The 18,178-nt window shown below is 39.0% G+C and overlaps 2 protein-coding genes across 6 annotated transcripts in view; one reads left to right on the top strand and one right to left on the bottom strand.

Annotated features, from left to right (window-relative positions):
• LOC117553456 (echinoderm microtubule-associated protein-like 6) overlaps positions 1-3,836 on the top strand; it is a 71,019-nt gene extending 67,183 nt beyond the window's left edge. For all 5 annotated transcript variants that reach the window (XM_034227386.1, XM_034227390.1, XM_034227387.1 and 2 more), the window contains 6 exons: positions 881-1,053; positions 1,684-1,846; positions 2,328-2,431; positions 2,885-3,038; positions 3,373-3,473; positions 3,680-3,836. In XM_034227386.1, the coding sequence (XP_034083277.1) occupies positions 881-1,053; positions 1,684-1,846; positions 2,328-2,431; positions 2,885-3,038; positions 3,373-3,473; positions 3,680-3,704 (720 nt within the window). In that variant the 3' untranslated portion in view covers positions 3,705-3,836. The remainder of the gene's footprint in view (positions 1-880; positions 1,054-1,683; positions 1,847-2,327; positions 2,432-2,884; positions 3,039-3,372; positions 3,474-3,679) is intronic.
• Positions 3,837-7,387: 3,551 nt separating this feature from the next.
• LOC117553453 (reticulon-1-like) overlaps positions 7,388-18,178 on the bottom strand; it is a 35,596-nt gene continuing 24,805 nt past the window's right edge. Inside the window, 6 exon segments of the mRNA XM_034227382.1 lie at positions 7,388-8,414; positions 9,642-9,700; positions 9,865-9,911; positions 10,108-10,177; positions 12,879-13,017; positions 14,808-15,015. Coding sequence (XP_034083273.1) covers positions 8,369-8,414; positions 9,642-9,700; positions 9,865-9,911; positions 10,108-10,177; positions 12,879-13,017; positions 14,808-15,015 — 569 coding nt within the window. The 3' untranslated portion in view covers positions 7,388-8,368.

Here is an 18,178-nt window from a genome sequence, read left to right as displayed (position 1 = left end):
CGATACATTGCGATATGATTTCTTTCTCCCCTGACTCCATCTTTGTTTTGACTAACTTCCTGCCCACTGACTTACCCCAAGAAAAAGCTCGGTGCCATCTAGTGGATTGAAAAAGCAATTGTTACCAACAACTTGAATTTGGATTTTCAATATGAATAGTTGATATAATAAAATATTGATACTTGGCGTCCGTGTATCGATACAATATCACCACGCAAAGTATCACAATACTGTATCGATTATTTCCCCGCCCCACACTTTCCTCCCAACATTGTCAAAGAAAATGAATATTCCACATAATTCATATTTCCCTTTTTAGCTAGATTACTGTATATGAAGGCTGAAACAGAAACAGTGCAAACCACTGGACTCAAAGGGACATTTGCGTATTTGCAGATACCTGGATCCATCTTGATCTTCTTCTTATATACACATATGATTTGTATAAGCAGTTGGACTACCTATGTTGCAAATGTATTATCTTCTTACTTTACACACGGCATCTATTGCACGTCTGCCCGTCCTGGGAGAGGGATCCCTCCTATGTTGCTCTCCCTGAGGTTTCATCCCCGTTAACTGTGGGGTTTCTTTGGAAGTGTTTCCTTGTCCGATGTGAGGGTCTAAGGACAGAGGGTCTAAGGACAGAGGGTCTAAGGACAGAGGGAGTTCACATTCTGTAAACACTGTATAGTCCACTGAGACAAATATGACATGTGTGATATTGGGCTATATAAATACACTTTGATTGATTGATGGATGTATTACAATGCTTTCTAGACTGTTGTGCATGTGTGTGTTCATGCAAACCTTAGAGGCTTAATGTATTCCCTTAAATGTGAATGAACGGGTTTCTAACGTTGCCTCTTCTCTGTTTCTGCAGAAACTGTTGAACAAGGTGTGTGTGGGCGCCGCGGCTCGCTGTGTGAGCTTCAGCGCAGACGGAGAGATGCTGGCAGTCGGGATGAAGAACGGAGAGTTCCTCCTCCTCCTCACCAACTCGCTGAAGGTGTGGGCGAAGAAACGAGATCGCAGCATCGCCCTCCAGGACATCCGGTAGGGAAGAGAGAAAGAGAGAGACAGTGTGTGTGTGTGTGTGTGTGTGTGTGTGTGTGTGTGTGTGTGTGTGTGTGTGTGTGTGTGTGTGTGTGTGTGTGTGTGTGTGTGTGTGTGTGTGTGTGTGTGTGTGTGTGTGTGTGTGTGTGTGTGTGTGTGTGTGTGTGTGTGTGTGTGTGTGTGTATGTGTGTGTGTTGAATGCTAAAATGTGTGTTAAATTGTTATTTGTAATGAATTGTTGTCTGTCGTCAAGTTGATGAAGAGATAGTAAAGACTTTTAGACTTAGACTTTTTTTTACAGCGTGATCTCATTCCTTTCTGTCACATTAGCTGCTTGGTCACTTGTAAAATGTCTCAGGCACCTTTTTAAGTTTCATTTTGATGTGCATCGTCATCCTTCAAATTCTGTTGGGATGTTGACTAATGCTTGACGTACATTTTCTCATAAAGGCACTTTTTGTGTGTGTGTGTGTGTGTGTGTGTGTGTGTGTGTGTGTGTGTGTGTGTGTGTGTGTGTGTGTGTGTGTGTGTGTGTGTGTGTGTGTGTGTGTGTGTGTGTGTGTGTGTGTGTGTGTGTGTGTGTGTGTGTGTGTGTGTGTGTGTGTGTGTGTGTGTGTGTGTGTGTGCAGCTTCAGTCCCGACCGCTCTCTGCTGGCGGTTGCCTCGGTGGAGAACACGGTGGATGTTTACGATGTGAGCGGAGGACCCACTCTCAGCCGGCTGGTTTACTGCAGCGACCTGCCCGCCTTCATCCTGCAGCTCGATTTCTCTGCTGACAGCTGCCACATACAGGTACACACACACACACACACACACACACACACACACACACACACACACACACACTGTGTGTGTGGCCTAGCATTACTATACTTGTGGGGACCTAAATCTGTCTACACAGTCACGTGTGGGGACTCGCCTCCCTTATGGGGACAAATTGGAGGTCCCCATGAGGGGGATCATTAATTTTAGGGTGAAGACTTGGTAAGGGTTAGGGTTAGGCATATGTTGGTTATGGTTAAGGTTAGGATAAGTCTCCAGGAAATGCATGTAAGTCAATGTAATGTCCCCTGAAGTGATGTATACATGGTATGTGTGTGTGTGTGTGTGTGTGTGTGTGTGTGTGTGTGTGTGTGTGTGTGTGTGTGTGTGTGTGTGTGTGTGTGTGTGTGTGTGTGTGTGTGTGTGTGTGTGTGTGTGTGTGTGTGTGTGTGTGTGTGTGGTGTGTGTGTGTGTGTGTGTGGTGTGTGTGTGTGTGTGTGTGTGTGTGTAGGTGTCCACAGGAGCCTATAAGCGGCAGGTGTTTGAGGTTCCTTCGGGAAAGTCGGTGAGCGACCAGACCATCATCGACAGAATCACCTGGGCAACCTGGACCAGGTAACACACACACTTCATTTAAAATATCAGATATGATGAAACATTCATGTTATCTAAAACTGTTGTACATATTATGATAAAAAACCTCACAGAAAGGTCAGGAAAAAAGGAAAACATTTCATATTACAGTAAGTCATTGAATACGAATTGGATAACTTTCAGAAAAAAATCATAAAATGTCAGAGAAAATATGGCATAAAATAATGTTCTCACCTAAACAACGATTAAAGTGACTCAAACCTTAACATAACACATTTTTGGACAAATGTACATATTCAAAACAAGCTACAATGGGCCAGAGAAATGATCAATGTAACAGGATGCATTTATATATGTTAAGAATACTGTGTGTAATGAATAAACATGTATTCAAACTACACAAATAGTAGTAATAATCTACAGGTTCATTTTCTTATATATATTTAAAAACAACACTTCCTGTCTCTCCCTCAGCATTCTGGGAGATGAAGTTTTGGGGATTTGGCCTCGAAACGCAGACAAAGCGGAGGTCAGCTGTGCGTGTGTGTCTCACGGCGGCCTGAACGTTGCCACGGGAGACGACTTCGGTTTGGTCAAACTGTTCGACTTCCCCTGCACAGAGAAGTTTGTGAGTGTATCGTGTTTTCAATGAAATACAGTCAGGACCGCTGGAAGGTGGTGAACATCTTTGATGACTTTTCATCACAGGAAAAACATTCAGTAGGTTTTTTGATATTGTTTCTCACAGCTGACCAAATTAAACTAAAACTAAAATCGTCATTTATTTGGTGGAAATATCTTTGGTTAGAAAGTCTAGTAGATTAGTCTAGAAAAAGCCTTCAAATCATAGTCAATTACTCCATGCTAAAGTCATAATTAGTCTTAATGTAGGAAAAGAGAACATATTAAATGTCATAGTATGTAAAAAAGTGTTGGCTATAACATTTGTATTCTGTCTGCAGGCCAAACACAAGCGCTACCTCGGCCACTCGGCTCACGTGACAAACATCCGCTTCTCCCACGAAGACAAATACGTGATCAGCACCGGAGGAGACGACTGCAGGTAAACTCATCCTATTCATTGTATAGTATGTCGACATTTGTTATTAAAAAAGGCTTAAAATCTGAAAAATATCATAGTATTGTTTTTCGAAAACAATTATAGTGTCAAAAAAAGGCTTAAAATATGAAAAGTCAAAGTAAAAAATGTTGGGAAAATGTCATAAAAGGGAACCTGTGATAATGTGTGTGTTGATTGTTGTGTTGCAGCGTGTTCGTGTGGAAATGTCTGTAAAACGCAGCTTCCTGTCGTCTGAGCGCCTTAACACAAGTGGATCCAGAGGGAATCGAACCAGCGACCTTCAACCTTCGCCAACAGAGTTTACAAGCTGGAGAACAGGCAGACAAACAATGATCACATGACCCTGAAAATAAACAACTGACGAGAACCAGAAGACAACACAACAACATTTTGGATTTTCACAGAAAACGTTATTTCCCCGGAGCGAGATGCATAAAATCTGTGTGCACACAAGACGTAAATATCTATTTGTATTTGTCAGATGTATGAAGTTTTATTTTTTATGAATCATTGTGGATACATTCATTTATCAAGTCTATTTTGGGGCCGAAAATATTTAATATGTGAAAATACATTTGGTGTCTCTGTTTAACTTGTTATTGAATGAAGAAAAAAACAGCTGATTACAAACCGTTTATGGTTATTAGCTGCTGTAAATGTTCATACTAGAAATTAAATATATATCTACTAAAAATACTTATGAAAGCTCAGATATCTATGGAGGACTAAAGCTGCCATTACAATAAATAACTCAATGAATACACGTAGAAATTAAAGCCTTAATTAACAAATGTGCGTTATTTTGGAAATCTAAATTAGAAATAAATAAAATTGGTATTTTTAGTTGACAAATCTTAATATTTATCTATTATTTACAGAAATAGATAAGTAAATAAAACACATTTAAAAACCAGGTGCACACTTATTTGATAATTGAGGCTTTTATTTCTACATATCTTTATTACTTTATCAATGAACCAATACATGAGAGTAACGTCACTTTACGGCCCCGCCCACTTTTGGGGGAATCCAACGCTGTCATTTGAACGGCGATCGAGCCTGAAGCCACAGAGCTCTTCTGTTACTGTCCTTTCTTCATAGAGGAAGTACAGAAACACGTAACTCTGGTTTATTTTAATGTTTGAGGAGCAATAAACGACACAGCAGCTTTTTGGCATGATAAAACTATTATTTTCTGCCTCGCTCATGAGAGTAACAGCTGGAGAAATTACAGCCTCGCCTACTGATTTCAATTTAACCATATATCGAGAACGATCGTCGATTTCAAATGATTTAATGTAATTGTTTGCCTGTCTGGCCATCGTAATCGGGCTCTTTGAAGATCAGAAAATCCACGGTTTTCTTACATTTCTGATCGGATTGGCAAAAACTTCAGAATTTGTATTGACCGTCATTCAAATGACAGCGTTGTTTTCCCCCAAAAGTGGGCGGGCCGTACTTTTCGCCCGGAAGTGACGTAGGTGTTTCTCTCATCGTCACCATAATTTCTTTATTATTATATGTATTTGATGTAATAGCAGCTCTAGTCTTCCATATAAAACTAGTCTTAATATGACATATTCAGAGGTGTAATCAGATGGTTAATGAATAGTATTTTATAATTATATTCTGTTTTTGTTTGTGTATCTTTTATAAACCAGCCTCCTGGATTGATGCTGCATTCAGGTCACCAATGGAGAATTAAGAGTGTTTAACAGCAAAACTTATGGGACCATTAAGAGGAGAAACTGGACTGATCTGACGTCAGAAATCATTACAAAACATTAAAGGAAAAAATATACGTTTTAAATTCATTTTTATTTCAAAAAAGCCTTTACTGCATCTGTCGTTGGACTTCATGAAACTTAAGTGCCTTTCTGGAACTTTATACTTGTGTTTGTTTGCTTTGGGAGGGGGATATTTCATACACTGTTGTTTTTTTATTTATTCCACTATTTAACTTATTTTATACTTTGTCTGGTGCTACACTGAGAATGTTTTATTCCACCTGAAATGGACGGAAATATAAAAAATATTTTCTTTGCTGCTGCTTTTTGTTTTTGAAAGGACCATTGTGATCGTAAAACAGAAAATAAATATATGTAAAGAGAAATATTTATGGAAGATATCTAAGTGTTATTTATGCCTACATTTCAGTGTGGACGAGTTCTCTGTGTCTGAATATTAACTGTTGTTAAGAGTGTCAAAAGAGTCCGTTTGTGTGATAAACAAGTGTTGACACACACCATTTCCTGAAAAGGTCCCTGAAGTAATCACAAGGCACATTGTTTTTCTGTCTGAGGAAAAATAGTTCTCATGTACAAAACCGCCTGAAATACACAATAAATGAAAGTTTGATACGAACAACCAGAGATTGTGGACTTGAGTTATTGCTTTGGTTGACCTGACTGAAGATATATGAATTATGACTACAGCAGGGGAGTCCAAACTTTTTTCATGAGGGTCAGATACAGAAAAATATACGAAGGGCTGGGCCACTCACTAGAGGTATATTGCCTCATACGTTCACTTATAAATTGGGAACATTTTTATAATTTGGAAAATTATTCTTGATACTTGAAAATGCTGTAAGTAAATAACAGCCTACCTCACAGCTCTCCAGAGGGTTTCATTTATTCTGTTGGCAGTTCATTCCTTAAAACAGAGTTTCAGATTGCTGATAAGAGGAAATATGAAGGGTGTATTTCAAGCTTGTTATGTAAATAAGTTATGGGGCTTTTTTCTTATCAACTATGAGAACATGTTTTCAACTCTGACTGAATTTATTTGAAAATTGTGTTTATTAACACATGAATACAGTGTAATATAATTCATCATATATATTTAAGAAGTACAATAAAAGACAAGCAGAAGTTTATTATACTTAAGTCATTATACTTTTTGAAATTGCTGAGGACCGATTCAAAATGGTCCGCCGGCCGCAGTTTGGACACCCCTGGACTAAGGTTTGATTCTCGGATAGTTCCTGTAAATCTGTAATTTTGCAAAAATCCCCCTGAATTAAAATTAAAAAAAACTGCATTGTCTCACTGAAATAGCGTTAAAATCTCAAAGTGCTTTTAAGAGTCACATTCTTAAAGAACATCTATTAGACCAAGCACTTCATTTTCGAGTAGTGTTAAGGTTTCATCCTTACAGTGCCTTTGTGAGAGAATTGAGCACAAATCTGTCAAATGAGTCTCACTGAAAAAGCCTTAAAATCACAAACTGCCTTTAAAGAAACCAGATTCCTTACAAAGTGCTTCATAATCTACCAGTTGTGTTCTACATACATGAAAGTGTATCTAAAAGTATTTTAGTAGAACTGGTGGTGAAGCAGCTTGGGATCAGAGACAAAGCAGGATTTATTATTCTAATAAATATAATACAAATAGATTGGGTCTACTAGTCATCATAGTTATCACTAGCAATCATTTGTAAAATTGTATTGAAGTTATAACAGAAGTTAACGAAAGCTACCAGAAGCTAACAGAGGCAACCGAACGCTATGAGAAGCTAACAGAGGCTAACAAAAGCTATTAGCCGCTAACAGAGGCTAACTAAAGCTACCAGAAGCTAACAGAGGCAACCGAACGCTATGAGAAGCTAACAGAGGCTAACAGAAGCTAACAGAAGCTAACAGAGGCTAACAGAAGCTAACAGAAGCTAACAGAGGCTAACAGAAGCAACAGAGGCTAACTAAAGCTATCAGAAGCTAACAGAGGCTAACAGAAGCTAACAGAGGCTAACAGAAGCTAACAGAGGCTAACTAAAGCTATCAGAAGCAACGGAACGCTATGAGAAGCTAACTGAGGCTAACGAAAGCTAACACAGGCAACCGAACGCTATGAAAAGCTAATGGAGGCTAACGTTACGGACAAATGAGGAGGCAGGTATTTTCTTCTTCTAGAAGCTTTATTGATAATTGTTTACATCTCACAATGCATTCCACAAACACGGCTCCCGGCGGGAAGCTTTTTATCGTCACAATTGAAGTATGAAGTTTATCATTCACAATTATACTTGCATAACAAACAAAAGCTTTCCCAAAAGTCACATCAAGTTGCAACTTTAAGATATTGGCTCCACAGACAGTATGGTTATTTATTTTTTTAAATCCCTTTCATTTATTTTTGTACTTTTTAAATATTTTATCTGATGTGGATGAATGTAAACGTGTTTTCTTTACTAAACAGCAGCAAATGGACATGGAAATAACGACTTTGTATGTAATTAATGTGTTTAAATCGTCTGGCAAAGGTTTTTTCTAGAAGTTTCTAACTAGAGTTACTCAGAAGCAATGAAGTTTTTAAATGGTAGTACAAGCCCCCCCCCCCACCCACCCACAAAAGTCGACAGGACGCTAGCTCGAAGCTTGAGGGACACGATGGCGTTTCAGTTAACCATAAAATCACAAAATACTTCTAACTCAACCAAAAAAAAATGAAAATACAAATGAGGTTTTCACCGCTCGCCTCGTCCTTCTCAAACACACCAGACGAAGGGAAAAAAGCTGGAAAAAAGACGACAAAAAAACCCGATAATGGGGGCATCGGAGTTTAATTAAAAGATTAAAATGTGTTTGTGATTTCTCAGCATCTCGCAGAAAACAAACATCTCATCATCAAACAGACCTGCTTCCACTTTCCCAGAAAACACACAAAAAAGGAATTCTGAACTGGAAAAAAAAAGTGTTTTTATTATTTTGACAAATAAGAGTTAGAAGGGCTGCGTCCAAGCCAGATTCCCCCCCCCCCCCCCAAATCTCCATCTCCAGACTTCCTTCAGATATCACCCCTCCCTCCCCCAACAACACTCTTTCCACCCCCCCTCTCCGGTCAGGACTTCCTGAAAACAAACTCCGACTTGACGTTTTTTCACTCTTTTTTCACTCGTTTCATCCCGGGAACCTTCGCCTGGATCCTGCAGGAGAGAAGAAATTAAAAAGATTAACAAAAACAATATAAAAGTAATTGTATTAATATCTTTGACTTTGTAGTGAGTAAGGACGAGTTACTTTTTAAAAATAGAGTTTATAGAACACTATAGGCGCTTTCACACCGGAGTACTTTTCCCAAGAACTAGGCTGATAGTGCTTGTGATTTTGGTTTCACACCAAAAAGATCTGGAACTAGAACTTAGTTCATGAGAACCTTTTCACCCCCTTTTCAGTCCCTGTTAGTGAGCAGGTACTTTCCTGGGGAGAAAAAGATTCCCATTTCTGATTGGCTGGGCGGATTGCAAACCACGTCCCGTAAAACTCTGAAAAGTTTTGTGAAGCCGCCATTTTATTTGCTGGCATTAGCATTATTAGCATTAGCATTAGCCCCGCGCACCAACGGAGAGAGACTAACTTATGGCAACACAAAAGAAAACATGGGAGCGGTGGAGATGAGGAGGTGTCGGCGTTCTGGCGATTTACTCGGAAGGCTTCAGTAGAAGCTGCTTGGAGTCCCAGCAGCTTCTACTGAAGCCTTCCCCAACTCCGGGGACTTCCGGCCGGGGACTTCGGGTGGCAGTATACGCCGTGAAGTTGTTTGCGGCCTGCCAGTAAACCCAAAGCAGAAGAGGTGACGTCAGCGGCTTCATCTGCGTAATCCTCCCTCAGAGACTTATTCCGGTGTGAACACGATCTACTAGGACAGTTCCGGCACTAAAGAGTTCGGCGGGACTAAGTGCTGGGAACTAAGTACGGCAAAGTACTTGGTGTGAAAGCGGCTAATGTTTAGCATACTTTGCCACCAAACTCCATTGACATTAACAGTAAATTAGCAGGAAAGAACATGGGAGTTGCTCACTGCTACTATTAGTTTTAGCCAAATATAGCGTCATCAACCATGTAACATTTGGCTGAACGACGTGATGTTGCTTCTCCATTTTTTGGTACTTAAACCTGCTGTTCTGAGTAGCAGGACTGAAGGCTAGTTGAGTTCCTTTGTCCTGCGAGGTAAAATAACATTTTTCCAATTTAGTTTGGTGTCTTTGAAAGGAGGATTTAATCAGAAAGGGCTGTCTTTAAAATTATTGTAAATATTATGTACATTTATTGTTTGTCAGGAGTCTAAAATTAGCTTCCTGCTCGTATTCGTGTCGGTCTCTACATACTTCCATTATCATATAAAAACATGTTTTGGGAGCTCCGTTTCTTACTTTCCAACGACGTCTTTGACCTGGTTGCTGACCAGAGCCAGGTAGTGGTCGATCTGAGTCTGAAAACACAAAGAACAATAAATGAGTTAGGATAAAAAAAAAAAGTTAAGATGAATATTCTTTTTTTTTTTTTTTTTTTTTTTAAAAACCTATTTATTCATTTCTATTGAAAAAAAGAAAATCAGGAAAATTAATAACTATTGGATTAATATTAAAGACTTACCTGATGCTTCTCATAGACGATCGGGCAGCTGAACAAACCGACCAGAGCTGAGGAAGAAGGTTAAAAATTACTGACAGACCCTGAACGCCTCACAGAGCAACACAGTTTTAGACTTGACTGTAGACTTTTTATGACATTATTAAAAACACATGTAAGTCATTTATTTGTATAACTGTACCGCCAGTTCATTTAAATAATAAATATGTATATAATGTCAAATCATGATGGGAAATTGTCACTCACAGAGAATGAGAATAGTGAGGCCGTTGAACAGGGAGCCGACGTAGGTCAGGATCCACATCAACACAGCAAACTGCAGAGGAAAATATATGGAAATCAATCATTAATATGAAAGGCATAAAGAGATCTGAAAACACAAAGAACTCAATATTATAAAAATGGTATATTACATAAAACTAACTATTTTAAGTGTTTGTTCTTGTTGATGTGCACTTCAATCTTTTATCTGATAAGCACACTCCTGCCACCGTTTAAAGAAATACAATGGATATGTTGTCATGGAAAAAGTGTTATTTATGATTAAATAATATTTATTAATCAAGTATTTTATTTACTTTTCACTAGGGCTGCGCGATATATTGTGTCGTGATGATAATCGCGATATGCGCATGCGCAATATTCACATCGCAGGTTTTTTTTTAGGACGTGCGATATTAAAAACGTAGGGTAGGTAAGAATGGAGAAACCAGCTCGAGTGCGCTAGAATTTGAAAGTACACAGCCAGGAAAAATCTGCCCCTTCCTTCAGACTTCCTCACAGAGCCCCTCCTCCAACACACACGAACGCGCACATGACCAATGAGGGCACGAGATAAGTGTGTGCCCAGATGGAAGGCTGACAGGCAGTTAGGCCATCCAGTTACTTTAGCCGGGCCGGCTCAGATGATTGGTCGTGCTTTTTACAGCGCTACGGCTTCCACAGATGAATGTTTGTATGTATTTTTTGTCAAAGCATTTCATGTATTCATTGCTATTGGGATGTTAAGAGCATTCCATGGAATATAACAAAAAGTGTTTCTGAAGTGAATTACCTATCCCACCTTTAAGTAGGCAAATTAGCTCAAACACATCATGTTACAATTCTTTTGCTGCTTGCTACAAAAGGAAAACTCACGCGGCTCTGATGTCAGGAGTACTTGAATGAGTGACATGCAGGCTCTGCATGCACAGCCAACCACCAATCACAATCAAATCTCCAAAGCAAAGGGACCCGGTGATTAAAGGTAAAAGCACTGAATAAAGTAGTTTCATGTGTTTCTCCAGGGCAGTTCGGCGCTGCTAACCGAGCTAGCTCAGCTTGTTGCTCTGATAACTTAAGATCCAGACGTCCGTGACGAAAAACCTTCATCTGGTTAAATAGTTAAAAAAATACCAATTGTAGAGCATTAAAGTTCAAGAAAGGATGGTTTGCGGACAAAAAAAAAAGTATTTTCTTCAATTCTTGTATTTTTTCATATCGCAGGGGGAAAAAATCGCAATGTCAGTTTTTTCCAATATCGTGCAGCACTACTTTCTACCCTCAGTTTGTTTCCAAAAGGATCAAATTATATATGTATACCCTATAACCCCAGTACTACCATGGTATAGCATTTCTTAAAAACGCAAATAGAAACAATAAATAATCATTTTATTAATGAATTGTATGTTTCAAAACACTAGTTCAACACTTGTATATTTATATATGATCTTTCTCAAGCTACAGCTGGTCTCCTTAGGGTTGAAACAGATCTGATGGTTGTTATTTAAAAACTGAGATTTAAACCCTGAATCTGTAGGAATATATAAACGCTGTAAAACGACATTACGGCTATCTGCTCGAGCTGATAGTGAGCATGGAAACAGCCGGAGAAAACCATGGCTGCCGGTGTGAAGTTTAAAAAGGTTAGATTTCTGACTGGAGGCCGTGACATTTTAATGACCCGCTGGTGGTAAAGTGATAACAGAAAGATTAATCATTGGAAGTTATATTTATAATCTGCTGAAAACATTCCTGAGGCTCAGACGTCCTGCCGATGGGATTTAAGAAGAGAGTTTTTAACCGTCTAAAAGGGACGTTATTCTCAGCTCTGAATCTGGGCTGCAGCGAGACGACGATCGACAGCTGGGATCGTTTTCTAGCAAAGATTTATTTTTTATATAGAGGCGAAGTCCCTCCCTTTCCGGTGGAGCTCCATGGGACCTTATTTCGGAAAAAGTATGCATTGAAGTCAATGGAGAGAGAAAGATTATCTTTCGATCCCATTTGAATTGTGTCACGAATTACACATATGATGTTTGTCAATTTAAAAGATGATTTTGCAATTAAAAAAATAAAAATGTGTCGTAAAACTGTGAAGTAACACTTTTTTTGTGAACCGCTCAATGACCTACATCTCCCGTCTCGCACCACACACCAAGACGGTCGTTACGTTGAAACATTTCACTTCTTTCTTTCAGAATGAGGCAAAAAGTATTAAAAGAGGTGAAAATCACTCCAAGTCTGGGCATGTTGAGAGCTGTACATACACACAAGGGGAGTTAGTCGGTCCGTAAGAGCCAGCATGCGGGACCGGGATTTGTAGTCTTTCTAGTTGCGTATTTTTCATAGTCTTATATTTCAACAGTTTTACGACAAACTAACTTTTTTTACATGGAAATTATTTTGTGTGTAATTCGTGGCACAATTCAAACGGGATCGAAAGATAATCTTTCTCTCCCCATTGACTTCAATACATACTTTTTCCGGAAGTAGATGGGCGGGACTTCACCTCTATAGCATTCTATTTCAATGTAAATACTGCTCTATTTTATTTTCACTACATTTATCTTATTTTTTTGTAATGTTATTATAGTGTTCTTCAAATAATTCGCCATCTGTGTTTTTTTATGTTCGTTTTACGTATGGTGCGACATCAAGTCAAATTCCTCGTACGTGACAACCTACCTGGTAATAAACCTGTTTCTGATTCTAAATCCTTTTTTGTGCATATTCTATCCATGATCTCTCCCTCTCACCTTGATGGAGTCGATCAGGTCCTCCACCAGGAACAGGTGCCTTAATTCGCAGATGCCTTTGTTGATTTTAGCCAGGACCAGGTCGCTGTACTTGTGGACCATATCCTCAGAGAGCGCCACCTCCTGGTCCAGGTACTGCCTGCGGGGGGGAAACAGAGGAGGAAGAACTGTCAACTTTCAGGCACTTTGAACATTTTCAAGTACATTAAAACGATAGTTAGTATACTGACTATTTCACCTAGTCATCATATTAAGTCAGATTTGTTTTTCTTCCAAAAACTAGAAAATATCATCCATCATCATATCGTAAATCAGATATTTCAAAACCTGTTTGTAAAAATCGAACACACAATAATAATTTAGGAAATCTATAATTAAAATATGCAACATAAGAAGATCTTGTGTAGAAATCCGATTTTTAAAGCAACTCTTTTCCTCGGTTTATGTTAATCTGAGCTAATTGGTCGTCATGAGCCATGAGGTCAGCCAGTGAAAGGAAACGCAGTAAGAAGGATTTGAAAGCGAGCCAGGATGGAGGATAAACAAACAAACCAACATCAAGAGGCTAAGAATAAAGAAAAACCCTCTTCACAGACTCGCTCTGAAAATACAGGGATATTTTTGTGTTTCTAAAACTGTGCCTGACATTCATCAAAATGTCCGCCTGCAGCTCAGACTGATCATCAGGATTAATCAGGTCACTCATTGGCTGAGTTGAATTTCCACTGACACCATTTTATATTCTGGGCTGCTTTCTCGTGGTAGTGTTTATTATTTATTTAATCTACAAGTTATGTTAAGTGTTTGAATATCATGTTCTTTATTACATTACATGTCACTTGTTAGATACTTTTATCCAAAGCGACTTACATACTCAACACTGTGGGCAATCCCCACAGGAGCAATTTGGGGTGAAGAGTCTCAGGGACACAACGCCATGCTGACGGGGTTTGAACCTGTGCTCCTGATCCCAACACCAACGCACTAATCCACTGCCTCCTTATCCATCTTTATTATTTCTCTTTATAGTTAAAACATTTTATTTTTCTTAATATTGCAACATTTATTCTTTCATTTCTCCACTGTAAGATATTTGTATTATTTATTTTCAACTTTTTGTCACGTGACTTGAATTTTGAATTGAGCCGTCCCTGGCACGCTTTGCTGGCGGCGAAAAGAATCCCACCAGACTCCTTTGCCCCTCCAACAGAGGGATGTCCTTGTCCTTTTTCCTATAGCTATAAAAACTCGATCTTCTCTCAAATTATTTATTTTCTTGGACGCCCTCGGCTCGAGTTCAGGGCGTTCCGAGCTGAATAAGGGCTTCAAATGACGGCAAGACGCCGTTCTGGGCCGCTTTCTCGTGGTACTGCGTTTTCTTTAACATGTGTATTTCTATTAATTCAAATAGTTATGTTAATTGTTTGAATATTTTAAAGGCACTATAAGTCTCTTTATTTATGTTTAATTACAATAATTATTATTCTGGATACTTTCAAATTATTTGAACATTTTTAAAGTTTCAAATTGTATCCATTTACTTTATTAATATTTCCACATTAAATTAATTAACCTATTTATTCAATTTTAGTATTGCCTCTTATTTTTTTCCTCTGTATATTTCGATGGTTTTATTTATTAATTTCTCTTCATAAAGCACGTTTTAGTTACCAGTTTGTAATTAAATGTATTCCTTTTAAATGTAGTTTTTTATTGATTCCTTCCTCCTTATTTTTATTTACTCATTTATCCCTGTATTTATTCCTCTTTATACTTCCAATCATAGGCTCTTCTTTTACTCCAATATTTGAAGGCTCTTCTTTTACTCCATAATTAACACCTGTTCAACAGTAATGTAAATCTGTACGTATACAATGTATTTTCTAACCTTGAAAACATACACACTACGTTAAATACTGCTGTACTCACTTGAATGGATGTCCGTCATCAGACTTCTGGATGGCCTGCAGGATGCCTTTGTATATCCTGAAGCAGATGGTGACGGAGAGCAGAGCGAGGCCGATGTAGGAGAAGACGCTCACGATGCTGCAGGACGTCAGCGAGAGGAGGAGCAGCAGCGCGGCGCCGAACACCACGCCCGTCGCCTTCACATCGCGCCAGTAGAGGAGATCCACCACTGCAGGAGGAAGAGGGCGTTTAGTGTCAAACATCCAGAGAGAAAACACTTTTAATGTACTCCTTTAAACATTATTGTAGGAGCCAAAATGCTTGTTTTGCCATTGCTTATTATTATTTATATTATTATCTTCATTTCTGTTTGCATCACGTTGAATTCTTATTGTTTATCACTTCCGGTAATTGTCACGTGGGTGTGGTTTATTGGTATTTAGGTCACCTGTTGGATAATATTAGGGGCTCTTAAGGAAAACTGTCCCCAGATATTAAATACAATTATTCTGTTGGGTTAAATATTTAAAACAGAAATAATCCTAATGGAAAAAAACATTAAAAAGCCAATTTATTTGGAAAAAATAAATATAAAAACATCATTACTAAAGAGTTGTCTATTTTGTCTTTTTAAATAAATAAAAACATTAAAAAACTTCCATAGAGAAGTAAAGAAAAGGGTGATATTGAACTGTATTCTTTTAGTTATAAGGTATATAGCTGAAATTCCTACTTTTTATTATAACCAAATTGTATTTAACAATTTGCACATGCTATACAATATTAATGCTTCATGTTTTAGACTAATATAATATTCCCACTTGCATGCCGTCCTTGCTCATAAAGACTAAATAAAATACCCCATAGTAAATTCCTTATGTGTTAACCTAATTTGACACCGGTCGATTACACATGAGAAATCAGCGGGTTGTCGTGGGACATCACAGAAATGCCCTGTCCTGAGTTTCTTGCCTCCACAGTCACAAGGCGGGTGCATGTGACGGAGCATTTTTAAAGTTTGCATGCTGCAACTCTGCAGGAAGTCAGAGGTCCAAACACTGTCATCCCAACAACGGCTTCTGACTCACAACCTTCCTCCTCGTCTCCATGCCTTCTGGACTTTTCACCATGATGCCCCATTAAGACTTCCACGTGATCTAACACCAACTCGGCTGCTAGGATTTTGGAAGACATTGCTTCAACTTGCATGAGCGTTATTTTATTATGCCGCCCCAAATGAACTCAATGTCTGCCTCGCTAGCTGTAGAAGTCATGAAATGTTTGACGGAGGGAAAAGAGAAATATATCTAAATTAAATTGTTAGTATTGGTATTTGCTGATCTCACTGCGAGTAATTTAATCTTAAATCAGGGTAGTTTTCAAAAAGATCTAAATGTTACATATGGGTGGTTTTGACGTGTCGGGTGGTGCAGGGACCCAGATAGACGGGGAGGTGGTGAAGATTTTGGAAGGGAGGGGGTCAGTCTCACACTTAAATTTCAGCAGGGAATTCCAGGCAGGTCAGCGGACATTATTAGCAGCAGAGGAGTCGTGGTTCCCTGCAGACTCTCCCTGCCTTCAGTGTGACACTGAGGAGTGACGTCAAACTGCACGCTGGAATCTGACAGCTTCATTTTCTGCATTGCTTATCGGAAATTACAATCTACTGTCATTATTAAAGGTTCACTTGTGATAAAAGTATAAAATACAAACCATTGTAAAATATATTATGTCTCCAAGCCTGATTTACATCCAAAGATAAAAAGCAGAATTTAAAATGCAAACTGAGGCGGATGCGAAACAATGGATGATCTGACAATTTTGAGTATTATTTAATCCAAAAGAAATGCGTCAAACATCATCTGTGTAGCTATAAATTCCTCACAAACATGTCTTAATATTTCCTTTGCTCGTCTAGCTTTTCTAACAGTGCAAAGTATTTTTTTATTTTCTACTTATACTTTAAGAACTGGTGTTTTTGCTATTGATGTTTAATGCATTTACTGTAGTTGTATTCTGTATGAATACAATAAATAGTTTGTATTATGTAGGCTACTGTTCATTTATATATATATATATTTGTATTTGACTGGAAGCATGTTTCAACATTTAGTCAAAACTGTTCTTGTATTTGGTTAAAAAAAAATCGTCAGTTGCAATTTCAGTGCAGCTATTGTTTTACAATGACTAACAACAGAACCAGACATCAGTTCCTCTTGGCTGCTGCTTTCAAAACAGTAATTTACAAGAGATAATCATGAAAAGGCAGCTTCATGTTCTGGAAGCTTCTCATTGAGAATAGCGGGGTGTCCATGTGGGCGTTGACAGCTAGCTTTAGCTTGGAGCTAGCTCTCCCCTCATTATCTAACCGCTCATCATGCTAACTTGATGCTAGCAGCTAACAGCAGCTGCGCCCGGGGGTGTTGACACAGTGGGCGGCTGTCTGGATTCAAACACCCGGGGAGAGGAGCCAACATGAGGAAGAGGAGGAGGAACAGGTCCAAATGTGGCTGTCTGGCTACATATGGTAGCAGGCGTGCTAACATCACTAGGCTAAAAATAGACCCGCATCACAGCGATCTAAACCCCGGTCGCTATGTTTAAATCACCAGCTCTCTTTCCAACATGGACCCGGGGTTTCATTATCCTCCCCGGGATGCCCCCCTCACCATGGGGACAACACGTCAAACCGTGCAGCGTGACCTCCGCGGTGGCCCGCTCCCCTCGCTCGCTGCCCGGCATGAACTCGGCTTTATCCCCGATGCTCATGCTAACTAACCCGATGATACACACGTGCGCAGAAAGCGACATGTAAAAGCGGTTTTAGGGGCTCGGTTAACGAAAGATTATGAGCAGACTGACCCTGTTTGGCGTCCATCTTGAACCTCCAGTAGAGCGTGCAGCGACACAGTGGCTCTGCCTGGCAGAGAGAGACCGGGAGGAGAGGAAGAGGCGGGGGGACATGCGCAGCTTGGCCTCTCTCCGGATGGACGCCTGACCAATACCAATTTACTGTTATATAAATTAACATTGCCCTTGTCTGCAAATGTGAAAATTACTTTTTCACAAGTCGATACTGGTGATGACTGATTAGCAATAGTATCTCACAAATAATAAGAAACACTTAAATGAGAGTGAGATACTTTCTAGAAAAAGAATAATTGAGTATATCAAAATAACTACTTAGCCTTTTTTTAAATAAAAAAAGTTGTTTTAAGGGCAGAATAATGGAAATTAAGGGAAATGTCACCAATTATCTTTATAAAATTGCAATAAAACAGTGTTTTTTTGTTGTTGTAGAAAACATAACTATATGTTGCAGGCAAAATACTTCCATTATGTATGCTACTTTATACTTCTTCCTCAGAGGAAAATATTGTACCTTGTTCTCC

Source organism: Gymnodraco acuticeps, unplaced genomic scaffold (assembly GCF_902827175.1).
Source record: "Gymnodraco acuticeps unplaced genomic scaffold, fGymAcu1.1, whole genome shotgun sequence".
NCBI lineage: Eukaryota > Metazoa > Chordata > Actinopteri > Perciformes > Bathydraconidae > Gymnodraco > Gymnodraco acuticeps.
Note: the sequence above shows the minus strand (reverse complement) of the source record. Positions and strands in the feature narration are given on the sequence as shown.